Raw genomic sequence first — 27,179 nt, forward strand, 5'->3', positions numbered from 1 at the left:
TCCGCCCGCCCCTCCCAGCCGGCGGCACCTCCGGGCGGCGGCTCCTCCCCCGGCGCTCGCCGCGCCGCGCCTGTGGCAGCCCGGCAGCATGGCGGCCGTGGAGACCCGCGTCTGCGAGACGGCCGGCTGCAGCAGCGAGGCCAAGCTGCAGTGCCCGACCTGCCTCAAGCTGGGCATCCAGGGCTCCTACTTCTGCTCTCAGGTGAGCTCCCCCTTCCTCCTCCCGCGCCCTCGCCCCACGCCCCGCTACCCGGCGGGCTCCCCTCGGGAGCCCCCCCCCACCCCAGGCTGCGCTTTCTCCCCCGGGCCGCGGAGGGGCTGGTGGGCGCCGAGCTGGCGGCGGCCAGGCGCTCCCAGGTGGCGGCGGGGACAGGTGTGTGCCCGGACCGGCTTCTTGCCGCTCACTGGGCCCACTGCCGGCGGGCTGGGAGGGGGCGACAACGGCCCCCCCTCCCCGGCCGGCCCCCTTCCCTGTTTTGTATGTGTGTGTGTGCGCGCACTTTCTAGTGCCGGTGTGCTCTGGAGAGTGCTTTCCTTTTACAGAGAGGAAACCTGGAAGGGGAGGGGGAGCGTAATTAGATTTCCAGTCAGCAAATTAGGCTGCTGTGCGGCTGCTGGGGCCAGGCTGCGGGGCGTGTGGCGGGGCTAAGGCGGCAGCACCCCTCCTGGGACCCGGGCCACAGCCCCCGGCTCTCCTCGGCAGGCCTTAACTCCTGGCACGCGAAGCCCGGGAGCCCCGGAAGTTTCGGGGGGTGAGGGAGGATCCACGGTTTGCCCCCGCGGAAAATTACCTCGCCCCGGGAGAAGTTGGAGCATGTGGGCGGCGAGGGCGCCGGGCCGGCGGCCCCTAGGGCGGGGATGGCAGCACTGCTCCTAGTGTCTATAGGTGCAGGGTGTTACTGCTCGAGAGTAGCCGTATCACTCACGGGAAACACGTTTTTCCTCGGTCTGACGGTGGATTTATTTATTTATTTATTTATTATTTTATACGAGTTTAATGGGGCAAAATGAGACGTGCTCATCAAATTGCAGCACGTGTATTTCTGTGTCTGGATCAGCTCTGGCTCTGGAGTCACGTGGCTTTGATAGATATAAAGGACTTGTTGCTCTGAAAGCAGATTTTTTTTCCCCTCTAACTAAATAAGAGCTCTCAGGGAACGTGAGGATGATACTCCTCTCTCTCTCTGAATTTTTAAGGCCACCAAACAGGGAGGAGATTCAGGTGGAACTAGTTGTCATATACCTATCATCTTCTACTAAATGTGTTGTGTAGGCCTCAACTACAGCAGTGGTAATATACTTTGGCCCCTCATTTAAATAGAAGGAGCTGCTGGATGGTTGTTGAGTGTTTTTGTTACTGTAAAAAAAAAACTTGAAAAAGCATGGTAAAACACACAGCCTAGTACTTTGAACCTTTAGTTTGCATCACTTCTGTTAGCTGAGGAAATATATATTTAATTGAGAGATCAGCATTGGACTTCACTGTCAGAATTCAGGGCAAAATCCTTAAACTTTTGTAGATAACAAGCATTCAGTCATATCAGCTAGGTAAACTTATTAATTGGGTAAACTAATTTTTTCTGCTTCAGAATATAAACTGATCATTAGCATTTGCATAAGACTAGGGAAAAAAACTTTCCACACGCATATAACACACCTACTGCACAGTTTCTGGTACTTTCCCCTGAAGCCTCTGATACCGGGCATTGAGAGTTGATGCAAAATTAGATGAACTGCAACTCTGAACTGTTCCTTTTCCCAGTGTGATGTTTATAGCTGATTTGCCCTGCATTTACGACTGTTTTTGGCATCTCTGGTGTAAAACTGAATACAAATGCTTCTTTAGCATGTACAAATACTAGTTGGTGATGACAAGTCYGTTTGTCGATGGACTGGAGAGATCTGATTGGGAACTGCCTTCACCTCCTCCCTTCCAAAACAGTTAAATTTATATAGGATGAAGAGATTTTTGGTAACATATTAGGTTAAATTCTTTTGGTATATCAGCTACTGTTGTAAGATGAAAGGAGATTTACAGGAAGTAGTTATTGGTTTGTTAAAATAGGCTGCCTACATGCTTCAAAAGCTGTGCTACCTAGAAAGTAAAACATTGAACTGGGAATCCCAGAGTCTCCCCAGTTCTGACTGACCTTGAGTGTGCTGTTTCTCCTCGCTGTGCCTCATTGTCCTGATCAGTAAAGTAGGTAAGCCTTGTTATTCCCTGTATGAAAGGTGCTTGAGGATTTGGGATGAAGAGTGTTACAGAAGAGCTAAGGAAATTAACAGCAGCCTGTTTTCAGGACATGCACACAAAAAACATCTCATGTCAAGGCATGCACTGAGAGAATAGTCCTACATTCAGCCTGCAGTGAGAGGCTTCAGTTTCTCACCTTGGGCCCTTCTTCAGGGCCCAGGGCAGGGCTGCTCTTTGGTACCAGCCCCCTGCGTCTGGTGTGTGTCATAGAGGAGCTGGAGACTCACCACACTGCTCCACTGGCCTCTGTGAGCACCAAGTACTGCCAGGAGGGCAGTTGAGGAACCACCAGCTACCTGGCTGGCTGTTCATTCAAGCACAAGCACGTGGTAGCCTTATTGTCACTGAGCAGAGGAGTCTTTAAAACCAGGAAGCTTTGTCTGGACTTTCAGCAGGTTTCAGCTGGCAGTTACTGGAATGCTTAGCATTTGTGAAGCTTCTACAAAGTTATCTCCTCAGTGGAGAGAATTTAACACTGTGGTTCATTTTGTCTGTGGACATCAAAAGGCGGCAGAGTTGCAGTGACTTGAAATTAAAAGGTTTTCTTTCTGTTGTGGCATGGTTAAGCACATGGATAACTGTGATAAACTACTGGGTGGACCTAGGATGTTATTCCACTCTGCAGTACAACCTGCATTATAGCTGGCTATCGCCAAAAGGAATGAACTTGTCCTATTTCCTCCCTCCAAAGATGCATATTTCCACATCTTGTGTTAAGCTAGTCTTGATTCTTTAATGAGGCATTTCTGGGATTTTTAGGGATTTATTTCAATAGAGGAAAAGCAGCTGCATTAAATTTTTTGGTAGTTTAGCTCCCTGAAGCTGTGCACCGCAGAGTCAGAGAACACTCATGCTTTAAGAGCGTTCAGCTGACGAGGAGGCTTTTCCATTGTGTCCGTGGTTTGGCAAAGCTGTAAAATCAAACCATCCTTACTGAATGCAGTGGTGTTAACTACCTGTTTGTAGGCTTTCTCCKTGGAATAACTGCAGGATTGCTCATGAAGTGTCAAGTTACCAAGCGTTTCTTTGAGGGGTTAGAGCGCCTGCATAGGCATGCTTGCCAGGTTAACTAATCTGATTGAAGCCTATCTTGTTCATACAGCCAGACCTCCAGTAAGAATCCAACCCAAATTTATAGTATTTTGTTTGTTCTTAGCACTGGAGAAAATATAAAAATAAACTACTGTAGAAGGGCAACCAGTATGGAGAAATGTGTTTGGATTATAAATAGTAATATATAATTTGATAAGAGAAATTAACACAAGTAGTATAGGACTGAGAATTCCAGTGTAGTGAGGAGACAACCCTAGGATTTGTCATTTTTATTTCTCCTTTACTTGGTTAAGGGCATTATCCTAGTCATTTATTCCCCCTCTTCTGCCTCAAAAAGAGGAGGTCATGACCATGTGTCCTGAAAACGGTTACTCTGAAGTAGTGTAACATCCTCTGAAATTGCTTTGAGCTATTAAGCCAACATGGTTTTCTGGGTGATGTGCACCTTGTAAGGTGGGTACAGTTGAATTACAGTTGTGCTTATGGGTCATGGGTGAAAAGAGGGCCAAGACAGCTGAGTTCTGGCCTAGCACTGATGTTTGGGAAGGTAGTGGGAGCAGGGCAAAGATGCTTTTTAGTGGTAGAGTTGCTCTGGGGTATGTGTTAAGGTAGTGTGCTTAATCTCAGCATTATTTTCTATCAGCCAAAGATGTAGTGAGAGGGAGTACTCCACTGAGTGATTCTGTCAGCTATTAACCTTCAGTATATCCTCATTTAGCCTAATACATCAGGTATTGTCACTGCCAGCTACCTTCTGTCACTGTCTTACTTTCATAAGCCTGTACCTTCTGTAAAGATTTATCAGTGTTACATATGTGTCAGTTTAGACCGAATTACTACGTCTCGCTGCATTTTCTGAATGAAAAGAACACAGATGCTCAGCATCACAAGTGTATTTTTGCTGTTAGTAAGATGAATTTGATATTGCAGTATCTCTTTAGAAATGCACATACACTTTTGTAAATTATATGTGGTCTACATAAACAGCATGTGTTTACAGAAACAGCTTGCATTTGATACATGCCTTTTAAAATCTGCTGAGTGTTAAGCACAGGAAAAGTAGTAACTATTCTTGAGAATGCTGATTTACTCCTTTCTGGGAGGCACGTCTTCGCTGATACATCACAGGTTACTTGTATAGCTCTGTAAGTCTGATTGGAGGGTTGTAAAATATACCTCTTCCTTGAAGGAAGAGTTGAAATACTCTTATCATGTGGGTTCCAGTAGTCTCTGAATGAGATCAGGCTTTAGATGAATGAGAAGGAAAATGTTGCTCATACCAAGGTAGTATGTACATGCTTCCCTTGAATTTGAATCTCCAGGTCTGTATTTTCCCTCATCTGAAAAAAAATGGCTGTCAAATATACCCCTTAAGCTAGTTTGTGAACTTAGTCCTGAGTTTTTCAGGTCACAGGTTGTCTCTATTGGCTTGTACAGCACCTGGAAGAATAGGGTTCAGTATGCTAAGAAAGGCAATTATTGTATTTTAACATCAAATATATTAACAATTGCATTCCTCAAGACACCCTGTATTTATGAGCAAAATGTAAGGTTAATCTGTATTGTATTAAACATATATCACTGATAACACTGATATTTTTCTTAAACTATTGCCATACTTAAGCTTTTTTTCTTTTCTGCTTGCATACCCTAGCAGTGGTTAGGTAAAAACTAGTTCTCATTAAGCAAAATCACATGATTTTGGATTGAGCTCAACAGAATTTTACATTGAAAAATGTTTTGAGTAGTTTTTAAAATAGATTTTTGTTTTTAATGGAGTGTACTGCTTGACCCTTCCCAGATGTTTACCTAACTATTACAATTTGCAGTATAATGACATGCAGAGAGCCAGCCAGTCTGTCCACACAGTCTCAATTCCAGCTGTCTCTCTTTTGTGGTAGAACAGGTATTTTTGGAAATTCAGCTCAATGATTCAAAACAATGGGCACAGAGGATGGAGAGGAGGAATTCTGCAGAGGTTAGAGATGAATTTTGAGCTTGTTTTCAGTAGCTGTCTGGTGCCAAGATTTGGGCGGTGTTTGCATATATGCAAACAGTTAAACTTACAGTGCCAAATGCCAGGTTGTATAAAGCAGCAGGTGAAGGGGAGCCTAAAGAAGAGAGAGGGGCAGCCCTGAGGCTGAAAAATCRTTAATGGAGAGTTGGCATAGCTAATTTTAATTGAGCTGCCACCCTGCAAAAGCAGTTCAGAAACAGGATGAATGAGTACGTCTTGAATTTTGTGTTGTAGGGCTTGCATAACTTCCTGTACTTGAGCAGCTTTTCTAAAGCTACTTTGCATATGTCTGTGCTACAGAAGTTTGCAGTGTAGTTATATTCTACTCTTTGAAGACTTTAGGTGCCCTTGAAGTTAGTTGACAAGTGACTGAGATTTTGTAATTTTCTTTGTTCCATAAATCCTGGAAGTAAGCACATAAAACTGTTAGTCCACTTTCTCATCTGAGATTTGGAGCTGGTTGTGCTTTTCAACCTCCCAGTCGGGTTGCAAGGATACATGAACCAAAGAATAAGAAATTCTCTGCAATGATAAGAATAAAAGTAAGAAAAAGTCCATTTTAAAGTAGCTCAATAACTGCTGTTGAACTGTCTGAAAGGATTTTTTTCCTCTCTCTTTTTTTTTTTTTTTTTAAGGGTTGATTTTAAAGTCTGTTTGGTCACTATTTAGTAGTGATCACTGTGGTTTTAGCAAAAATGCACTCTACTGTAAACCAATTCTGCTTTGTTGCATGCTTCTCTCAGTATTTCAAACAGTAGATGTTGGGCTGAGTCCCTAAGGTGGAGATCATTGAGAGAAATATTTGATTTCCAGGAATCGATCCAATAGGAATCATTCCAGATCTTAAAGCTGATTGTGTCTTTGGTTACCTTTGGGTAAAGCATAGGCTGTGATGAACATTGGGTTGAGCTTGCCTTTAAACACGGAATCGGTGACTGGTGTTGCTGTAAACAAAAATGAAGGATTGTGTTTCTCTCTTTTGTGTTGTATCTCAGACCTCTCTTCTTGTACAGTCCTCTTCAGCATTACCAAGTCTTGCTCGATTGCTATTGAAAAAACATATAAAGAAAACTGCTTTAGGTGAGATGGGTGGGAATATTAATATCAAGCATAATAATGGATAATAAAATGTTTGAAATGAAATCTGAGAAATTCCAAAAAGCTTGAAAAGAAATTTACAATATTCCTGTGTATTTTCTCATTCAAGCTAGCTAATGTTTTTAGATACAGCCGCACAAGGCTGTGTTCCTTTTTTAGTGGAAATGGGACTTTTTTGTTTCTTTGTTTTAATAATAAAGTTCACCCTGGATATTTTTCTTGGATTATGTTTGTTTATTCATTGAAAGTTTTTATCTTGATCTATATATGGCATAGGACCATGGAAGAATCATTAGAGGCAGGAATGGTAGTGGGAAGATTGAAGTAAATGTCTCAGCAGAAGGCTGAGAGAAGAAGGCTCAGCAGAGAAGGCTCATCAAAAGCAGAATTTTCTCCAGAAAGTGGCCTGGATGGAGAGAAAGAGTGGCTTTCTTCCATGCCTTGGCAGGAAGTCTGCTGTTTAGAAGGTGAGGGCGTTTGAGATACGCAACAGTATGCTGGTAATGCTTTGTAGACAGAGCTATGTTTCTCCAACCTGTAAGATTGCAGCTGCCATATTTTTGTCTAGAATTGCCTGGGCAGAGCTGTGCAGACATGTGATGTAGTGCTTGTGCAGTAAGCTGTTGAATGTTTTTTTTTTAAAAAAAAAAGTGAGTATCTGGTAAGTTCAGTGCCCACAAGAAGCATGTGGCTGATCCTACAAAAAATACCTGGGTTTTAAAAGTTGTGCAGCGCATCCTTTGAGTGCTTTCCAGAAATGTTAGACCAAGGCTCAGGTATTTATTGATTGTACAATGCAGGCATAATTGTTGCTCTGGAGTTGCTCTGTGTACTCAGTTACAGTTGATTGATGTTCATACAGTGCACGCCTGGGATGTCTGGGTGTACAGCAGCTTCTCTGAAGCTATGCTGTAGTAGTTCTGATTGAGTTGCTGTTTCTCTGGAAATGCAGGACAAGTAAAATCTGGGAAACATGCTTGGGAAAACTCAAACATATGGCAGCCTTATGCAGGATCCTCTTATGTTGCTTGCAGCTGCAGGAAATAGTCCAAATGGAGGCTGCCAGGTTATGATACTGCTAGCGGTGTTGTTTGCCTAGTGTGGGTTGGTTATGGGCCTACAAAGAGGAAAGACTCCTGGCCCCAGAGAAAAAGAAATGAATTTGGAGAACATATCCTCAATTTGCAGAGGGAAAGAGAGAATCAACTACAACAGATAGTTACCGCAACTGGTGTCGTCTTTCCCAAAAAGCTTATCTCCCTTATCTCCCAAGAAGTGGATTCTAGAATTGCAGACTCAGTTTCCCCATGGTAGAGGTATTCTATGACCTGCGAGTCTTGAACTGTGTAATCCTGTTCTTTTTTGTTTGTTTTACATATCCTATCTCAATTCAGAAGTAGAAGGGGTTTAAAAACATTCTAGTGTCCTGGAAATAGGGATTTTGGCTTTTCACTTTTTCTTAAAATAGGCCTCAGTTAAAACCTGTTYCTTTTCCCCTAGCTCTCCAACAGAAAGAAGGTAACAGTGCAGCAAAAAAGTCTGTATGCAGTGGGTTATAAAAGTGTGGTGGTGAAACCTTCCACTGTTTATTCAAGATAATGTTCTCTTGTTGCCTGAATATTCAGGGTTGCCTGAACCCTCTGTTGGCCTGTAATGTCAGTTCAGCAAAATCAGATACATGGTGTAGGAGAAGACTACAGCAACAGCTGATTGTTTTGGTAATGAGGGAAGTGCCAAGCAGTAAATGTGGTTGATCTGTGTACCAGTGTACTGTGGTCTTGTGGATACAGGTTGGTAACCACTGGTGGCAGACTAAATAGAAAATGGGGAGAAGAGGGCTCTAAAAGAGTAGGCAATTAAGACCACAACAAAATATGTGAAGCGGGACTAGACTCCTATACACTGGGCTGAGTTTGCAAATCTGTTGTCTGACATTCGTTTAGTGTTGTATACATTGTGTTGAATCAGTTGTTGGCTCTGGTCAGCAGCTTTATGATGATGACTCAGCATTAGTATTATCTTCCCTTATAAAGGAAAAAAGTTTGCTTCCTGCCTTCTACTTCAGAAATTCAGCTGTTGCTGTAAATGATTGGAATTACCTCTTTCCACACACCTGTTGTGAGTACACATAGCCATTGATTTAGACTTTCAGTTACAACACTAAGAAGTTACCTACTTAATACCCTAAAGGATCATTTTTAATGCCTTCTTCAGCAGCTTTTCTACTTGATTTTCTCATTTTCTCACCTGTCTTTCCCTCATTTTAATCTATCTTTAGCTGCTGATCGTTTCCATCTTCCCCTTTGCTGATTCACTGTTTTTTTTTTTCTCCTTTTCCCATGAACTTCTGTCTATTCCCAGGAAGAAGAGAAAAATATCAATCTCTTTACATCCTCTCTTTCCTTGCTTTCTATTTCAATTATCTTCTGTCCATCCTTCTACTGTCTGTCCATCTGTCTGTCCTTTTCTATTTGGTAGCCCTAACCCTTTTTTTCAAGCTTGATCACTTTCATTTGTTCAGCTGTGATGATGCTGACTGATCTCTGTTGCTTCCTTATGCTGGAGAAGGAGTCAGGAAGGATGCAACCAGCAGGAGGAGATGGCTTCTTGTAGGAGCCAAGGGAGGCTCACTCCACCCACTGTAAAGGGAGGAGATTTGGTACAGAGGGAGAGCAGGTGAACTCTGGCCCTCACATTCCATTGAACAGCACAGGGTTTCTGCCACCCTGGAGCAACTGTGGTGTCTGGTTACTCATTAAATTGGAAAGGAGACAATATTTAGTAGAGAAGATTAACTCAGTGCATTTCACTTTGGGTGCACCTGTTTGGCTATGCTTTTTGCTTATTCTGGTTCAAACTCTTGAATATAGTATTTTCTAGTGTTAAGATTGTCAGTTACAGTAGCATTTACTGCATGTTGCTACAAGAGTTTATAAAATTCTTAGTTTTTTAAAAAAATAACAGTTCTTTTATTTTGGGAATGACATGTCTGTCCAGGATGAAGCTACTTTAATATTGTACATATATTTTGTAATTCTAGGAATGTTTTAAGGGAAGCTGGGCTACTCACAAGTTATTACACAAGAAAGCAAGTAAGTAAATACTTTATTCAGTTCTAGTATTCTGTTTTGAAAACTGTTCCCATCTGTGCATTCACTCCTCTCCCTCATCATCTTCTATCATTGTTTTTTGTTTAATATAGTTTTCAAAATAGTAGGTAGGAATAATATTTTGGGTTGAACAGCATAGCGCACTTTGTTTTTTATCTTTATATACATGAATGTCTGAGAATGGTATGGATTTTTCCAAGATACTTGGCACTGGATGCTGCACATCTAAGACTGCATTCAGTTCCTGGTAATCACAGATCTGTGTAAAATTTCAGAGACATTGGTACAGAAATATCTATTTCTTTTCTTATTGCTATTTGTCTGAAGTATTGCTTTGAGCTAAATTGCCAGGCATATGAACAGAGAAAGAGAGGTGATGAAATAGAGGCTGAAGAGAATAAATTATGACCATAAGTCATTGCCAGGCTTGTTCCATCATAGTGTTTTGATATCTGATATAGTAAAAGTAACGTGGAGGAGGGTTTTTTTTAATGTCTTTATGTGATTGGATACTTGTTTGAATATGAGCAAGGCAGTGATAATGCAGCTATTCTGTACACTTGAGGCTTACCTCTTTGGAAAAAGAAAGAAAATATTTTTTTTAGGATCTGATGCTGCTATTGTTGGAGGATGTATTGTAACTAGGATTTTGCTGAGTTTATCTGAAGGTACTATATCTGTATGCTTTAGTTACAGCAGAAAGCATTTGTACAGAAAAATTAGTAGGTTCTCCTTTACCCCTCTCTCTGTGGTCTTCCTTGTCCAATAATGCATTTCCTTGCACTTTGTTAATGAGTATCTAATAGGTACAACTATATGCTGTTTCCTATGTCCTAATCTTGTATTAGAATGTTGCTGCTCTGACTGGATTCATCAGTCAAAACCCTTTCAACAGACAAGGGGTACCAGGGGAGCAAATATAATCCAGGAGTTGAAATTCAGTCCCTTCCCCTCCCTACCCCAAAAAGGCTAACTCCATCAAGCTCTACTGAAAATGAAATTGGGATTAAAAAGTAAGTGGCATGGCAAAAAGCTGAATTCTCAACTTGTTTATCTCCTCCTTTCCTAAAACCCAATAAAACCCCCTGTTTCATGATAACTGTTGCACAGTTTATAGCTGAGAGTAGTATAGGCAATTACAAGTGTTTTCCTCCTTTCTACCTCCCCAGTGCAGAGTTCTCATAGTTTACACTTGCAATTTATATCCTATTACTTTGCACACTTGTGGATGTGAAACTCTCTTTTGTTTAATATACTACTTGTAGTAATCTTCTTCTGCAGTCTACGAATGCTGCTGTTTATCTGACAGCAAAATTTTTGACAATACCATAAAATCGAGCCAGTAGTACTGGCTTCTTATAATTATATATCCATATTTTCTTATGATCCTGCCTTTCAATAATTACTGAGCCCAGTTTCAGTGGGTTTGGTTCTGATAGCCCTCATGTTTTGAATGTCACAAACTATGCTGAAGCATCTCAAGAGAATCCAAAGTATCACTTTATTAGAACTTTGGATTCTTGTGTTATTTCTCTGTGSTTCATCTAAACTCATGTGAGTAGAAGGCTCAGATGTCAACCATGCAGTTTCTGAGGAACTCAAACTGAGGGCTGCTACGGCCACACTTTTGCATCTTTTCATTCTTGTGAGATCTGAAAAGAGGAAAAAAAGCCCTAAATTATGAGTTTTGAGTTAAATTAATGCTACCATGCTCTTTCTTAATCCTTGCACCCTCTTTCTAAGTGCATTTTTCCTTTGATAATGTTCAGGATGCACTTGTTTCAGTCCTCCACGTAATAGCCATCAATCTGCTCTTAGATTTGTTATTTGTGAAGGAAGTCATGAATAGACCACATCAGGCAAAAGTTTTACAAGGTTGAGAGCCAGAAATCTTCAGCAGATTAAAACAATCTTGTAAAGTACACATGCTGCCTGTTTTGAAATGCAGAAGAGGCTGTACCCTCACTCTCCCCATCAAGACAGAGTTGGTAGTAGGCTCCGTGAATTGAAAATCCTAGTCAAATGCCCTCTTTCCCACCCAAATCATTTCTGTCTTTGAATGCTAAGAGAAGTCACATGGATTAGGAACCTTCAGCTACAGTACAAGACTGCTAATTGAAGGGATGATGAGTCTCTTAGTAAAAATACATTTTTCCCCAAGAATCAAAACAAGCACAGAACCATGTTTTAGAACTACATATGAACAATGACATCAATAACTATTTTGTTTCCTTTGGGCCTTCAGTATTGCCTTCTTGACTCTGTATTGCTCAGTTTGCCATTGGCAGAATGTGAATTTTGAATACGAAAAACTTAAGTAAAAGTGCAGTCCGTAATTTTCATCTTATTTTGTCCTAATCAGTAGCATTAAAAAAATAAAAAGCCAAATAGAGTTAAATCTGTATTTGTGTACTTGTAGGTCACTCTCTGGATGCAACACTTTTTTTTTTCTTGGTAGGCTGCTGCAATTTTGTTTTCTTTTCAGAAGATGAAAAAGCTAAACGTGAGGTTTCCTCTTGGACCCTGGAAGGTGACGTTAATACAAATCCCTGGTCTGGTTATCGATATACTGGTAAACTCAGGCCGCATTATCCACTGGTAAGTAACAAATGCCACTCTATTCCTGCACTGAGGGAAGAATGTTCCACATTACGTTCTGTAGCAGCTAATGGAACAGACGTCCTGGGCTGGTCAGCTCCCACTCACCTGAGAAATGGAAGTTTCTTAAATAGTCAGAACCTGATGGCAAGATGTGTGACTGTGCCTTGATTGTAGCTCATTTTGGCTTAACTTGAGCTACCTTGTTATGCTTAAACTGAAGTGCCCATGAGGGAATATGTATCACTAATAGGTTTAAGATCATGTGTTTTGGCTATATCTTTTGACATTCATTCTGCAAAATCCTGCTGCTAGCTAAAATGTTGTTCTAGCTGTTTACTGTTTCTACCAATAAGGGTGCTATTTCAGGAAAATTCAGATAGATTAATTTAGCATTTAAATAAATGACTTGATAGAACCTTGCTTAAGTGGTTTGAAATAATCTGATGAATAAACTGGTGAACAGCTCTTCTGAAAGAACAGCAGCCYCTAACACTGGGTTGTTGAATAGTAATTGTGGTCAGTCCAACTCTGAAAGTGAATTTAGAAGAGGACCTGCCTATACCTGTATTTTAAAGTGATGCAAGCTTGTACATGGAATAAGCCAAAGTTTTAACAGGATTAGTGGCATTTCATTTTTCAGTGCTTTTTCTAGCTGGTCTGTGCTAGAGATGCAGTCACTGTAGCATCCTCTCTGTAGTCTTCTCCATCTGTTATGGATTCAGCAAGTAGATCTACAGATCCTGAGATAGTGTGTGCTTATTAGTAGCATTAGAGAAAGTGTGTGTTGGATATTTCACTGGCTATGTAATTAATAGTGCTGTTGCTGAACACTTGCTTTTTTGTCCCTCAGTTGTTGTAGCATTGGTGTATATGAAATTATAAGAAGTAGTCCTAAGAAATAGGGTGATAATTAAAAATAACAATCTTGCTAATGCATACAAATAACCAAAAGAAGGGAGGGTGCATCTGGAAGAGAGCATTTGCAGTCTGGAAAGTATCAGAATAATCGCTACAAGATAGCAGGGATAATAATTTACAAAAGCAATTTTGTTTGACAGATAGAATTGGTTTTACAAGGCTGTGAAGTTGGCTGTTAGAGGTTATGTTATATAAAGACAACAAGGAGTTAGTCTTTGCTGAGAAATGCTAATTGGAGGTGGGTTTGGGTGTTTGCATACTTTGCAACTTTCTCTAAGGGGAATTAGCCATGTTTCACTATATTTAATTTTGCTGCACGGGTCTCTGTTTTTATCTCTGTAATAAGTACTCTTCCAATCTAACCAGCTTTGACTATGATTTATTTAGACGCCAACAAGGCCTGTGCCAAGTTATATTCAGAGACCGGATTATGCTGATCACCCACTAGGTAACTTGAAACAAATCACGATTACAGTGTGTTACTTCTGTGTGCATGTGTTCCTTCAACTGAAGAAGCCTTTAAAGTGTCTAGGAGATGTTAGGAAATTTCTTCTCTCCTCCTCTTCTCTTACATTAACTACTGATTTTTAAGAAATATGGTTACAATTATTTCATAGAAGTCCATAATTTGTGAGGAGTTGTCTTCTCTTCCCTATACACCTTTGAAGGACAACCCTCTCCCAACCCTCCCCAGCAAATCCTACCTATGTTGCTTACTGGGTAACAAACTATGAACCTATCACAAAAGTCAGCTGTGACATACAGGACCTGCGACATACGAATTCTTTAAAGCCATTCTCAGTGACATCACTCTATCTGTTGGAAATGTGTTATAAAATAACCTCCGTCCTCTTCAAAACGAATGAAAATCCAGTAAGCAACTCCCAAAGCAAACTGATGAGTTCCTGACATATTTCTGGACACAGAGAAAATACTTTCAAAACTACTTGGTTATTGGTTTATTTTGATGTTTTCCTCCATTCACATTAACCTTGATGCCTTGCGTTTCCCAAAGAAACTGTTAAGTCTGTTACAATTATTCTTAAAACTTCAGCAGAGCTTTAGTTGTAGTTTACAGAATGTAAATATTTAAACAACGCAATGCTGTGTTTTAGGAAGTCATTCAACTGTGTGAATGGTCTTTATTCTCTAAAAATCTATAGTAATTTTACCATTTTGTGATGGCTCATTTGAGAATACAGTCAAACCATTTCTGAACACTGAAAGTGCTTACAACTAACGGGGCATGATGGTTGTATTCAGTAAGTGGATGGGCATCCTGAACAATTTTGGGCATTGAAATGTGGTGGAAGGCTTATGAATTCAAAGTAATCCGGATGATGATGATAATGCTATGACTGGTGGTTTCATTATTTTAGTCTGTGGTGAGAAGAGGCATGCTTTTATTACAGCTGAGAAGCTAAGGAAGTTGCTTGAATTGGAACTGCTTAGCAATCGCTTATCTGTATAACCTTTCTTCTTTTTCATTTTTCAGGAATGTCTGAATCGGAACAGGCTTTGAAAGGAACCTCTCAAATAAAAATCCTCTCATCTGAGGATATAGAAGGAATGCGAGTAGTGTGTAGGGTAAGGGGGTTTTGTTTTTCATTACAAAATGCCTTTATTCTTAAAAAAAAAAAAAAAAAAAAAAAAAAAAAAAACTTATTTCAGGTTCCTGAATAAGAGCTTTTCAGCTGTGATCATTTTCTTGTGCATAAAGTCATGCTTTGAAACGTGTGTTCAGGTAGTCTGTTTTATGTTTGCAATATTCAAGGGATTTGTGGTCCAAATCTTAATAAAAAGGGATGTTTTCAAGTGTGCCTGATGTGTCTTACTAATATAAAGTGTAGACATCTCAAAGTCTTTTAAAAGTCCTGGTCTACCCATTTTTTCCTCGAGTCTCAGTATAGCTCCAGCAAATGTGTTGCTAACTTTCCAAGGAATAGACCTGGTGTCATTTTAAATAAGGTGCTTTTGTGTTTTCCTCATTTGCAGCTTGCTAGAGAAGTATTGGATGTTGCTGCCATGATGGTGAAAGCAGGTGTAACTACTGAAGAAATTGATCATGCTGTCCACTTAGTAAGGTTATTTTATTATTCTTTTGGTTCTGTTAAGTGCCCTTTTTGTTTTAGTATGATTGTTATGTATTTTTGGTTGTGTGTGCATTCCTTTTCTTTATTCAGAACTATCTTGTTCCCAATTTGAAGATACTAGGTAGCTCAGATGTTAGAAATCTGTTATAGCACAATGTTAAATTCAGTAATGAATCCCAAGTGAGGAACTCCTGAGGCTCCCTCCATGTCAGCTCCTTCCATAATTTTCAGCTTCAGATTTTCCCTYCAAGTTCCTTCATCTGTTTTCTCTGTCAATATCACATAATTTTCTTCTAGACTTTTCTGAGGTCCACAGGTGCTGCTGTATAGGGTGTCATGTGTAGGCCACAGACTTTTTGTGCTCCATCCTGTTGGTTAAGATAAGGAGGAGAAAGGCAGAGAAGAAAGTTTAGTTCTCTGTGATCAGGAATCAGAACTGGGAAGCCTGAGAGAGTAAAGAGGGACTCTTTTGCAAAGTCCACAAATATAGTGAAAAGGAGCTGACAAGTTCTTTCATGTTAAGTTTTTTGATGCGGTGTGGCAAACTAAGGCTGCAGTCCAAAACAAAGCGTTTGAAATGTGTGATGCAGTATTTTGCTGACCCATGCATTCATAGATGCTTCAATTGTGTAATTTTTTTCCTGATCTCTAAGATAGATGCATTTAATTTTGAGACAAGATACCTATATGCATTGTGGAGAATGCAAGGATCTTTTAGGCCAGTGGTGTAAACAAATTTGTTGGGAGAGCTTTTTGGTTGCTGTTCTCCTATCTGTGTATGCAACTCCTAAGCCAAGGTTATAAGGAGCTTACTCAGGTTTGATTAGACCTGAGGTTTATACTAAATTGTTTTAAACAGCTAAGCACTAAATTATGCACCTGATGTCTAATAAAAGCAGCTAGCAGTTAAAACAGGAATGTGTTCCTTTCTGCCCCCTCATTAGAAAAAGCAACTTCTGGAAATTTTTGCACAGAAGATAATTGATATTGACTGATATCCCTAATTGGTATTTAGCAGTTTTAAAATAGTTTTGTTTTTTTAATATGAAAAGGTTTACAACAGTATTGTTTTTCCTGAATTGTTCAACGTGCCACTTAGTGTGATTGTATATATGTGTGTGCCTAAAATATATTTCAATTTTGCAGAAATAACAGAAAGAATATTATAGGAAAGCAAAGGAAGCAGTTTATGTTTTTGAAGTCAGGGATAAATATGTGGTACCAAATGTAGTTTGTCTAGGTGGTCTCCTATAAAACAGTTATTTGAAGTCTTAGAACAAGTGCTTAAAGGCACTAATTGAAAATGGCTGGTTTTTAATCAATTATATATTTCCATGCATTATTTTAAACCTGAATACTTCAGCATTGGTAGTTGAACATAAAAATGAGCGAGGAAAAAGCATTGAACTGGCTTTGTTTTCTTCTTGCAAGACTGGTATGAAATGTAAAGCATTACTAAATATAAGGGCAGAAAAGGAGTGCTTGAAGAAACTTATTTTTAGGAGCTGCTGCTTTTCAAAATATCATTCATATTGTAAAGCTATTGTGCTTATACTTTGTACAAAGCTTGCTAATATAAAGTATAAATTGTATTCTTTTAAATCTGATTTAGGCTTGTATTGCAAGGAATTGCTATCCTTCCCCTCTGAATTATTATAATTTCCCTAAGTCATGCTGTACCTCAGTGAATGAAGTGATCTGTCATGGAATTCCTGACAGGAGGCCATTACAGGAAGGAGATATTGTTAATGGTAAGTGTTTTAAAAAAAATCAACCTTCAACATTTCTGTCTTCTATCCAGTTAGGCTATTCAATAAGGTAAAGTTTCAGTAGCAGGCAAAGAAGCTGCTAAGAAGTAGCTTCTTAAGAGCCTTTTGTTTTCATTTACTAATTAATTAACTTCTCTTTATACATTTAAATTAATTAATTTGAGTAGTTAAAACAATGGTAGAAGCTTGGACCATTTTAATAGCTTTATAATTCTCCTATCCTCATCTGTATATTGTCATAGTGCCTGAATATTCCAGTTATGGGCAGGATTCCAATTGTTCTAGACTCTATAAAAATATGGAATAAAAAATGTGGTGTTTTGAATGTTTTTAATATTGCCAGGATTACACATTTGGATTAGTTTAATGTGAATTCTTAGTAAGGTTGCATCACAACTAGAGTTGTGATGACTGTAAAGAATCCTAATGGTGAGACATTTTATGGTGGCATATTGAACAGCATATCATTTTTTTTGAGACTCTCACAATCTGACAGTGCCTGCTGTTTTTTGCTTGTGGTACTGAAGGTACTCAAACATTTTGGAGCATAAGTATTACCTATATAAATTATTTGGGAGCATTTTATTTTCTTGTTCTTTTTTTTCTTGATTTCACAATAAAAGTTAGCAACAGTTGTATAAACATTTGTACTTCAATTTATCACATGAGCTTTTGTTTTCTTTTATCCTTAAAAATATATTCAAGAATTCTCAGAGTATGGCCTAGCTTTAGAAGCAAGTTGAGATCCAACATCTAGTCCAACTTCCTCTCCAAGCAGGGCAAAGTAACATTTTTGTTACCGTATTGTTCTCTGTGAGAGGTTTCTTGACGGATGCTGGTCTCTGCAAAGCGAGATGTTTTGGCCAAGTCTGGCAGTGTCTGAAGAAGTCTTGTAATCAAGCAGCCTGTAGAAATAGCTTCTTTGCAGGAAGTAGTCTGGACATTGTCCTTTGAGCTCTGATACTTTATTCACAAGAAACCTGAATAAATTTACCTGGGTGTTGGTTTCTAAATGGTATTTTTGGTAGGCTCTAGTGTTTTCCCGTGTTTCCTATCAACATTATACTGGTCTTGCTAGGCAGCTTGTGTACTGTATTCTTAAAATATTATAGCTCAGTCCTGTTTCCTTCATGGATATTTACCTGTGAGATTGTCTAGGCATGGTTTTCTTCATGCTTAGCAATTCAGTAACTATTCTAGTATTTTAGCTTATCTGCTGGTTATTAGAGCTACGAGACTTCTATCAAAGTCTGCTAAATTCAAAAGTACTAATTCTAGCACAGGAAATCAACTTGAGCTGCAAATCTACAGTATTTTGCATAATGTGTTTACTATCTATAGCCACTGTATGATGGTTATTTTTTTCTTTCTTTTTTTTTTCTCTTGAGCACATCAGAGACAGGCTACTAGAATAGATGACCATTATGTCTAAACTAGCAGGCCTGTTTCCCATATTTTGAAAAATGAATATTTGTAATGAACATCATGTGGACATTCTTAATCAAAAAAACTACTTTTTTTCAAAATGGGTTAAACTAAACAAAAGAAGTGTGTTGCATAAAAGTGCGTGTGGTCCTATTTTTCAACAGTAAGTTATTTCACTTTCAATTCACAACCAACTTTACATACAAAGCAACTAATTTAGAGTTCTGCTGTAGCACAATTCTAAGCTCTGATTACATGCTCCCATAAACGTAGGTTGTTTTAAGCATGCCCTTTTCATTCTTGTTATTTGCCAGATTCAGAACATTTTAAATTTTAAAAAACTTTTTTCTTTCAAAATAATTTAACATGTTTTTGTTAGTCGGGAATAATGTTGGCAAGGTGCTATGCAGTTAATGTGCAGTAAGAAACTCTGTTTTTTGGCTGTGAATGATCAGCATGCCGATTTTTGCAGAGGTGTGGCTTACTATTCTAAACATGTAATGAAATTGCTGAAGTTAAAAGATGGTTTAAAATATCATTACGTAGTGGTTTAAACTTAATTTCTCTCTGCTGGTGCTGAAATTGCTTTTAAGGACATACTTTAACCAGGTCATTCACCATGGAGCAAATAACTTCCCTGCCCTGGTTTTATATTTACCCAGAAAACCAATCATAAGCAGTAAGTTTGCCATGGCTGTGTTACATTGGTAGTTTTTTTTTCATTTAAAAATCTTTTTCTAAATCAAGCCATTGAACAGTAAAGCACTGTCTTATTTACTAATTCAAAAAAAAATCTACAGGATAAGTATTGGAAAATTGATACTGCTGAAAGAGCTTTTACATCTTCCAAAGTAGTTTCATAACTTCAGAATTATAATACTACATTCTTTTGTGTTTTTGTTGTCCTTTATGGAAATCAAGAGAAAAAGTGAGAAACAGTGGTAGTATTATGGTATGTCTGGTATTCTTTGCAGTGGATATTACTGTCTATCGTAATGGTTACCATGGAGATCTGAATGAAACATTTTATGTTGGAGAAGTTGATGAGGGTGCAAGGAGGCTTGTCCAAACAACTTATGAGTGCCTAATGCAAGCCATCGATGCAGGTAAAACCTTCTGCTGAGGCTTGAAGCATTACTGTTTTGGTTCTCAAACATATTGTTTATACAAACATAATTGCTTATATTTGCTGTTACCTGGGAATGACTTTTGTTTTAGAACCGTTCTTACAGTACGTCACTAGTAGATGATGTATATTGTTTAATACAATGATTCTTCAAACACTACAATTTTGTAAGTGGTGGTTGCAGCTCTTATTTTAAACAGGTGTTCACAAGGAAAATGTAATTGATGCTGAGGTGATCCACCTGTGATATTTAAATGGAAACAGCTGTTTAGACAATTAGTAAGATAAGTAAGACAATCCCAGATCTGAATTGTTTACAGAATGTGAAGAACAAAGTGTATATTGGAAACAAAAGAAGGGCTTGCTACTTTTTAAAATTTCAATGATATTGTTAAATGAATTAATAATGTAAAATACTGTTCGAAGGCTTGAAAACACACTTCTTTGCCCCCCTAACTTGTTATTTCATAAAGCTAATTAGGAGCTCTTGTTTATAAACTGTGTGAAGGTGCCAGGGAAGACAGGCCCATTTCCTTCAGCACCTACAGGACTTTGTACATTGCTTAGGTATAACTCAAGATAGCTTCACTGAGACGAAAAAACAGGTAAATGATATATTGTATACTTTTTGTGTGATCAAGAAAATACTGTAGGACCAAGCTGTAAAGAATATAGATTACTTATTTATGCAAGCTTACTATTCTGAAATGAGCGCTTTGTCTTTCAAAGCTAAATCAAAGTAATGTTTATTTATGTTCCTGTGTTTTATCTTTATAGCAGATTTGCTATATTATGTATTGTCTCTTATCTTTAACATCCTGCTTTAGATACGTAAGCTATAACAATAATTCATCTTTGTGCTCATTATAATAAGATTTAAATTCTCAGTGTAACTTTTTTTGCAACATTTTGGGTGTTGTAACAGTTTTTAATGGGTTTTAGACATTCCTTGATAATATGAATTCCAGCTGCAAGTTTCTCATCTGTTACAAGGTGTCATCTCTTTCCTGTTTACAACATCTTAAATTCTGGGCTTTTGACCAGCAGAGCACTTTCTATGAGAGTAATGTGAGAGAAAGAAAAGCAGGGGTCTCCTTGCTGCAACGAGATGATTTGCTTGCTATTGTGAAGCCTGAAGGAGATGATCTACATTACCCCACAACAACAAATAGCACAAAACAAATAGATTAGTTTTTCTTTCTTCTCCATCATGCCTGTTGTGTGTTTTGGGAAAAGTAGGCCTATTTTTAAAATAGGTTAAATTCCTTGTTATTTTATGTAGATTCAGCTTACTTGCTTAAGTTATAGTTGTTTATGTTAGCAGAGGATTAAACTAAATGGCTTGTTGCATGAAAGCTTTTTGCTGTTCTCACTGTTCACTTACCCTGCTTAAGGTAGCTTTATTTAACCACATATTTTGCACCTGTAGGAAGAGCATATATTCAGGGAGTAATAAATGATCCTGAAATAGCATTTAGATTTTCTTATCAGTGGCTCTAGGTTCCTTTTTGTAAGTAGCTTCATTGTTTGTCATATGAGGCAACGTGGCTTTTATGCTTTTATTTACCCCTTGTCTAAGTGAATTTTTCATACCACTTTAATCTAACTCATTTAATTTTCTTAGTTTCCTAAGAGGGCTAGCAAAAGAAGTCAGTCCTGAGTATAAAAATTCTGATTTGCAATAGCATTGGCCATCACAATCTTGTCTAAGATTAGAGAACACCCATTTTTGTCTCCCCGCCTCTACTCCCTTTTGTGTAATTCATGTGTAATCATTTTTCATATTAATTTGTGTGTGCTTTTCACATAATAGTGGGAGAAAAGTGCATATTCAAATTTAGTTCATACATTTGTCAAAAGCAGCACTGGTACTCTAGTTACGAGAGCCTGCCAAGTACTTGGAACATCTTTGTCTTTAACTTCAAATTTCATCCTTCTAATATATGAGCACTTATCCAGGGGGAGGGGGAGAGATGCTTTTGTGAAGAAGGAACTTCTTTTTTTTTTGTTTGTTTTTTTGTTGTTGTTTTTCCCCTCCTCCCATGAGACTGTTTCCTAATGCTGCTCATTAGACTCGCTTACGTACTTGATGAATTAAGAGATCATGATGGAGGGAGGGTGCTGCATGCAGGAACAGATAGATGTATAACCAACCAATGTTACAGAGCTTTTACAGAGATAGTGTTTYGCTGAATGGTGTGAGATGGTTGGGTATGTTGTAAGAAAGCTGTAAAAAATTGTATCCATATACATTATCTTAATTTTGCAGTAAAACCTGGTGTTCGGTATAGAGAACTTGGAAACATTATTCAGAAACATGCTCAAGCAAATGGATTTTCAGTGGTTCGGAGCTACTGCGGGCATGGAATCCATAAACTTTTCCATACAGCCCCCAATGTGCCACATTATGCCAGTGAGTATTTGCTTTTTGTTGTCTTGTAGACAGGACATGGTTTGCAATAAACACGCCCAATCCACCTGCTTGTAGAAAATTATTTGTGTGTGTGTGTGTGTGTATACATTAAAAAAAAATACACACACATGCTCTGGATCATAGAATTCTTTATAAACATGAATTAGCTGCATACATTATATACTGAGACAGTCTGTTCCTGCACTAAGTATTAGCTCTCACCTGTAGTGAGTTGATGCTTAGCTTGTTTGCATGAATTCTCAAGTAGCCCGCTGGACATTCTCGTCTGGAATAGGAACATATTTCTATTCATTCACAGAAGGTCTAAGCAAAACCTGAATGCCATTCCCAGACATAAATGTTTTGAATGATGTAGATGTTGTGCCTGGATCTGGATCCTGTTATGTTTTCTTTTCTGCATTTGAATGTTGTGATCTGGCATTCCTAGAAATTTCTTTGCAGTATGTGGCAGATGAGGGGCAGTCTTGGTTCTCAGTTTTAGCTTTGGGAAATGACAGTTTCCCCGTAACATTTTTGGCAGCTAGAATAACAGAAAGCATCCTTAGGAGGAAAGAAGAAAAGCTTAAAGATGGTCAGATAACTAAGGATAGAATATACTCTGTAAAGCAGTGATAAACAATTCAAACCCACTTTAGCTGTGAAGCTTCCCTGATAGGACCTTTCTTTCCTCAGAGCTGACAGATGCCTCTATCTTCTATCTCCTAACAAGTTTTAACACCAGTTATAGTTGTAGATTGTGATGTAGCAATCTGGTCATTTCTGTAAATGATCTTTTCAACAAAGATCTATTACTCACAGGGTGGAAGGGTATTGATTCTAAGTATTTATTTTTTTTTATGTGTAAAACACTACTCTGGAGATAGAGACATTTTGTACCAATAAAAATGGCAACTGAGAAAAYGGGAATTCTTATTTGTTTATCTGGCTGTTGGGAACTTTGAGCCTTTTTTCTGACTGAGCCAAGACAGCTATTCCCAAGGAGGAAGATGCTGTTTTATTTTAACATAGCTTGGCAGCAAAGCAAAGTAGAAAGATCTAAGGGACTAAAAGCCTATTGAAGAAAAAATACAGAAGCATCTTGCTTCTTTCTGGCTATTTGTGAAATAATTTTAAAGGGGAAAAGGATTATTTTATAAGCCTTTAAACTATTTAACAAGACTGTATGAAATTTTAGGGGAAAAAAAGAGAATGAAATTTGCGCATATATTTGAAACTTAAATGTAAATGCTGAGAACATAAAATACCAGCAGATGAGGATAGAAACAAGTCCCTTCAAGTTTAAGAAAAGTGTTCTGGTTGTGTCAGCTTGATGTCTGAATTTTTTGAAACATGTAGGCAATTCAGACAATTTAATAGATTTGCACTGTAAGAATAAACTGAGAGGTGGTGAATCTGTATGTCAGAATTGATGGAAGTTGTCCATAGTGACAAAATAGCTGGGGGAGCTAGTGGTCCCCATGCAGCATTGGATTTTGTTGCACCTCTCGCCTGTCAGGCTAAATCAGATCTAAGCCACAGCTTTGTTAGTCAAACGTGCTATACGTCAGCTCACGTGCCTCCACATAAATGTTTTAACATCAAAAACTTTCAGTATTGTTGTCCTAGGTGCCTTGAAATTCTCCACTTTTATATGTTAACTGAAGAAATACAGCATTTTCATCCTCATAGCAAGATGACACCTTTAGTATTCCAGAGTAACAAAAAGGAAGATCTCTTGTATTGAAACGTGAGATTACTTGACCACTAGCCTATTTTGACAATTTACTGGAGTTAATGGTTCAATGAAACCAAATTAAGAAGTAATTAAGTTTTCAAGCCTTCTCTGAGTATCTTAAGTGCTTCTTACTTTTATTGATGTTTTTCATCATAAAAGTCTGCAGGAATTCTTGTATTACACTTGTTCAGTGTTTTTGTAGAACTGGAATTGAACTCTGAACAATTATGCTCCTTGAATACGTTTTACAACATTGGAGAAAGGGAGGAGGAAAGAAGGAAATTTTAACATGAAAGAAAGCAGACTAATTAATGGACAAGTGTGACTGGGCCTTCTCTGAAGGGATTTTCTGACTTTACCTAATCGTGATATATTCCTGTAAGAGAAGGATTCATTCACTTCCTAAGATAGGATAGCTTTTTCTAACTTGTTACTTTTATTGCAGAAAATAAGGCAGTTGGAGTAATGAAGCCAGGTCATGTATTTACGATCGAACCAATGATCTGTGAAGGTAAGCAACTGATATTCCAAAAAGTGATAAACTAAACTCACTCTGTGCAATGCTTGTTATTACAGTAAAATAGTCACCCTTCTTTACTACAGTATAAAAATGAATGGAAAGAAAATACCGATTTTATTTAGTATAGTTGGTTGATTACCTCTTTCCCCACCTCCCCTTGGAGAACTGTATCTTGTACTTAAATGATGACTTTTTGAGAATTTTTGTATTTTTAGGTGGTTGGCAAGATGAAACGTGGCCTGATGGTTGGACTGCAGTAACAAGAGACGGAAAGCGATCTGCCCAGTTTGAACACACTCTTCTGGTCACAGATACAGGCTGTGAGATCCTAACCCGGCGGCTGGATAGCATTCGTCCGCATTTCATGTCCCAGTGATAGTTTAGACTGAGTGGGTGGATCTGAAAGATACATATATATATATATATTTTTGTCTCTGTACTATGCATTTTATTAAGAGTACAGAATAGAGGGGGATTTCATCATTTATTTTGTTCTCATTGACTGTAGATGAGAGAGGAATATCTTGAAGAACCTGGCCCAGTGTCTGGAAAAGCAGAGAAGAATTTAAAATATTTTCTGCTTTCCTCCTACCTACAACACTCATACTATATTTTTCTTTTTTGTTTCAATTACTTCTTTAGCATCTTTCTTCCAAKTAGATCTGCAGTTGTTTCTGTTGCTGCCATGATACTAGCTAGAAAAGTTTGGGTTACCTTTCCCACTGGGACTTGATATTTTGGGATCCAGGTTTTTTCACTACTTCAGCGTGCCCTGTCTCTCTTGGTGTGAGTGACACCCAAGTTTTAAGCGTTTCTAGTTCTAGAGACATGCTTTTGCTTCTGCAGAAACTGTTATAATGGGCTGGGCCTTGTTTATCAGTTGATAAGAGCTGTAGGGGAGAAGCAAAAAGACATGCATCTTGCCAAGAATAGTCTACCCTTACCTTTAATTCTGTCCCATTTCTCTGCTGATTGCCTCTTGTAATTGTGATTGTTGGTGACACACTGTGTTAATGGTGGGACTTACTTCTGTTGCTGAGGATTAATAGTACAGACTCCCTACTGGGAAAATTACTAAATTCTGTCTTAAGTGCAGCTCCCTGGAACAAGCTGCTGCTTTGCAGAGCGGTGTTTGGCAGTCTCCTGCTCAGAAAGCTCAGTGAAACTGCTATATCTGACTTGACTAGAGAAAGGAATGAAACAAGAACCAGAAAAAAAAAAAGTTTCATTGGATCCCTGTGGAAGTTAACTGTGGGGCATTTTCTAAAGGTACATCCACAGTAGCTGTGGGGGATTAGATTTGCAAGACTTGTAATGAGATAAGTATATATCTCAGAAAAAGTCTGAATGTGAGAAGAGGAAGTATCTTCAATTTTTTCTTTCGTAATTTTTAAACAGTTAAGGTATTTTCCTCAAACAGTTGAGTGGAGTTTCATGCTTTTGAAGTCTCAGGGGGACAGCTGTGAAAACTGATCATTTCCCTCAGGCTGGGTATAGGGTGGGCGATGATAGTACATATACCACTTTCTTTTCTGTTAATGTGTCATGCCAAGCTGGAAACTGTCGTCTTAAGGATTGTGGACTGATTAAGCCTCTGTCTTCTCCTTTCCCATCTTTTTCCCCTGCACACTTCCTTTTGAAAAATCTTTGGTGTGTCTGCTGAGGGAGTCTATTTTTTTTTTTCCTGAACTGTAATGAAAATTATTTCAGACCCCATTGCAGACTTCAGGTCTTACACCACTGTAATACAAGAAATAGTTGAGCAATGCAGACGTATTAAATCATGCAATCATAGGCATAAAATACACCTTTTACGAGGTGTCTGGTGAATCTGTTGCCACATTAGACCTAACCTTATGAGGTACTGCATGCCCTTGGCTCCCCTTGGCACTGCGGAATTTGAATGGGGGAAAGGGGTTAGTGCTTCATAGAACTGGACTCACTATGTGTACTACCAAATACCAAACTTGCCAGAAAATGTCTTCTCTTCCCTGAGTGCCTCAGACCTCTGTTGCTGTAAGAGTATCAGTGTGGTAACATTTTCATTACCTTTATTTTTAATTATGCAGTAAAGTGACCTGAAATGATGCATATAGTGTGTATGTGCGTGTGCATGTGTGTGTGTGTGTGTATAGATTTTAACTAAACAGACTGTAGTAGTTGAGTGGAATTACTTGTGTTGAATGAGATGTAATGAGATGACTATCCTGGAGGTTTGCCCACCATATCACTCACCTGAATGGTTACAACTGTCTTTTGTTTTCTGTGTGTGTATGTGTGTGTGTATGTGATGGGAGGGCTTCATTTTTCATCTATAAAATAAAAGTTGCAGCTGCTTTTAATGGAAATTACAGTTTTGTGATACAAAACTAGACATAGTGTTCTCAGTTGTATCCAGGTTTCCTTGCACTAGTGCAAACCCTACTGGTAGATGCATGCAACCAGTTAAAAATCGCGCTTAAACCTGTGCATGCATCACTTGAATACTTCTTTATCTTTGCACAAATACAACCATATTTAGCACTGCAGGTGCTAATCTCTGATACTGTGCACCTCTGCTTATAAATTTAAATCACAGTAACAAAACTGTTTACTGAGATAATACTTTTGCAGTATACTTAAACAAGTGAAAAGTTCAGGCATCATCTATACCTGTTGAACATGAGATAACGCATCAGTCTGAAGAACAGAGCTTTTTTGTTCCCTAATATTTTATCAGTCCTCCCCCTACCCCCCCTCCCAACACACACATATTCAGGTATAGCTTTGCTTGACCATTACATACTGAACTTGTGCTGGCTGGGTTTGGAAAGTGGTCTATTTCTGATTCTTCCAGAAGTTGCGCGCTCTCTCTCTTTTTTTTTTTTAAGAGTTTGGATCAACTTTCTAATAGTGCTTTTTAAAAAACTATACACACTCCTACAAAAAGCACAACTGTGCAGTTTGTTTGAAGCAGCCTCCTGAAATGTTCTCCCTTTACTACTATCTCCAATTCCAAAATCATGTAGGAGCTGAAAGTGTGGAAATGTTTCATGCTGTTTCTGCAA

The 27,179-nt window shown here is 38.6% G+C and overlaps 1 protein-coding gene across 3 annotated transcripts; it reads left to right on the plus strand.

The window, feature by feature from the left end:
• Positions 1-42: 42 nt before the first annotated feature.
• METAP1 (methionyl aminopeptidase 1) lies at positions 43-26,480 on the plus strand. Of its 3 annotated transcripts, none has more exons than XM_085325673.1 (11): positions 43-202; positions 9,463-9,514; positions 11,991-12,130; positions 13,439-13,499; positions 14,547-14,638; positions 15,047-15,130; positions 16,757-16,895; positions 19,313-19,444; positions 21,734-21,877; positions 24,058-24,123; positions 24,348-26,480. In XM_085325673.1, the coding sequence occupies exons 1-11, from the start codon at positions 89-91 to the stop codon at positions 24,506-24,508; spliced, it is 1,185 nt and encodes a 394-aa protein (XP_085181799.1). In that variant the 5' UTR covers positions 43-88; the 3' UTR covers positions 24,509-26,480. The 3 variants fall into 3 exon arrangements, with proteins under 3 accessions (XP_085181799.1, XP_085181800.1, XP_085181801.1); XM_085325674.1 differs by having other exon boundaries at positions 12,018-12,130; XM_085325675.1 differs by having other exon boundaries at positions 12,021-12,130.
• Positions 26,481-27,179: the final 699 nt, after the last annotated feature.

This window comes from Rhea americana, unplaced genomic scaffold, assembly GCF_003343005.1.
Source record: "Rhea americana isolate MKP2758 unplaced genomic scaffold, rheAme1 scaffold_99, whole genome shotgun sequence".
Classification (NCBI taxonomy): Eukaryota; Metazoa; Chordata; class Aves; order Rheiformes; family Rheidae; genus Rhea; species Rhea americana.

What these genes read in the sequence shown, in the direction of transcription:
- METAP1 (XM_085325673.1), top strand. Translation starts at nt 89, where the DNA reads ATGGCGGCCGTGGAGACCCGCGTCTGCGAGACGGCCGGCTGCAGCAGC. An exon ending in GTTATTACACAAGAAAGCAA is followed by an intron (nt 9,515 to 11,990) that starts GTAAGTAAATAC and finishes TTTTCTTGGTAG; the next exon opens with GCTGCTGCAATTTTGTTTTC. An exon ending in CGAACCAATGATCTGTGAAG is followed by an intron (nt 24,124 to 24,347) that starts GTAAGCAACTGA and finishes TTGTATTTTTAG; the next exon opens with GTGGTTGGCAAGATGAAACG.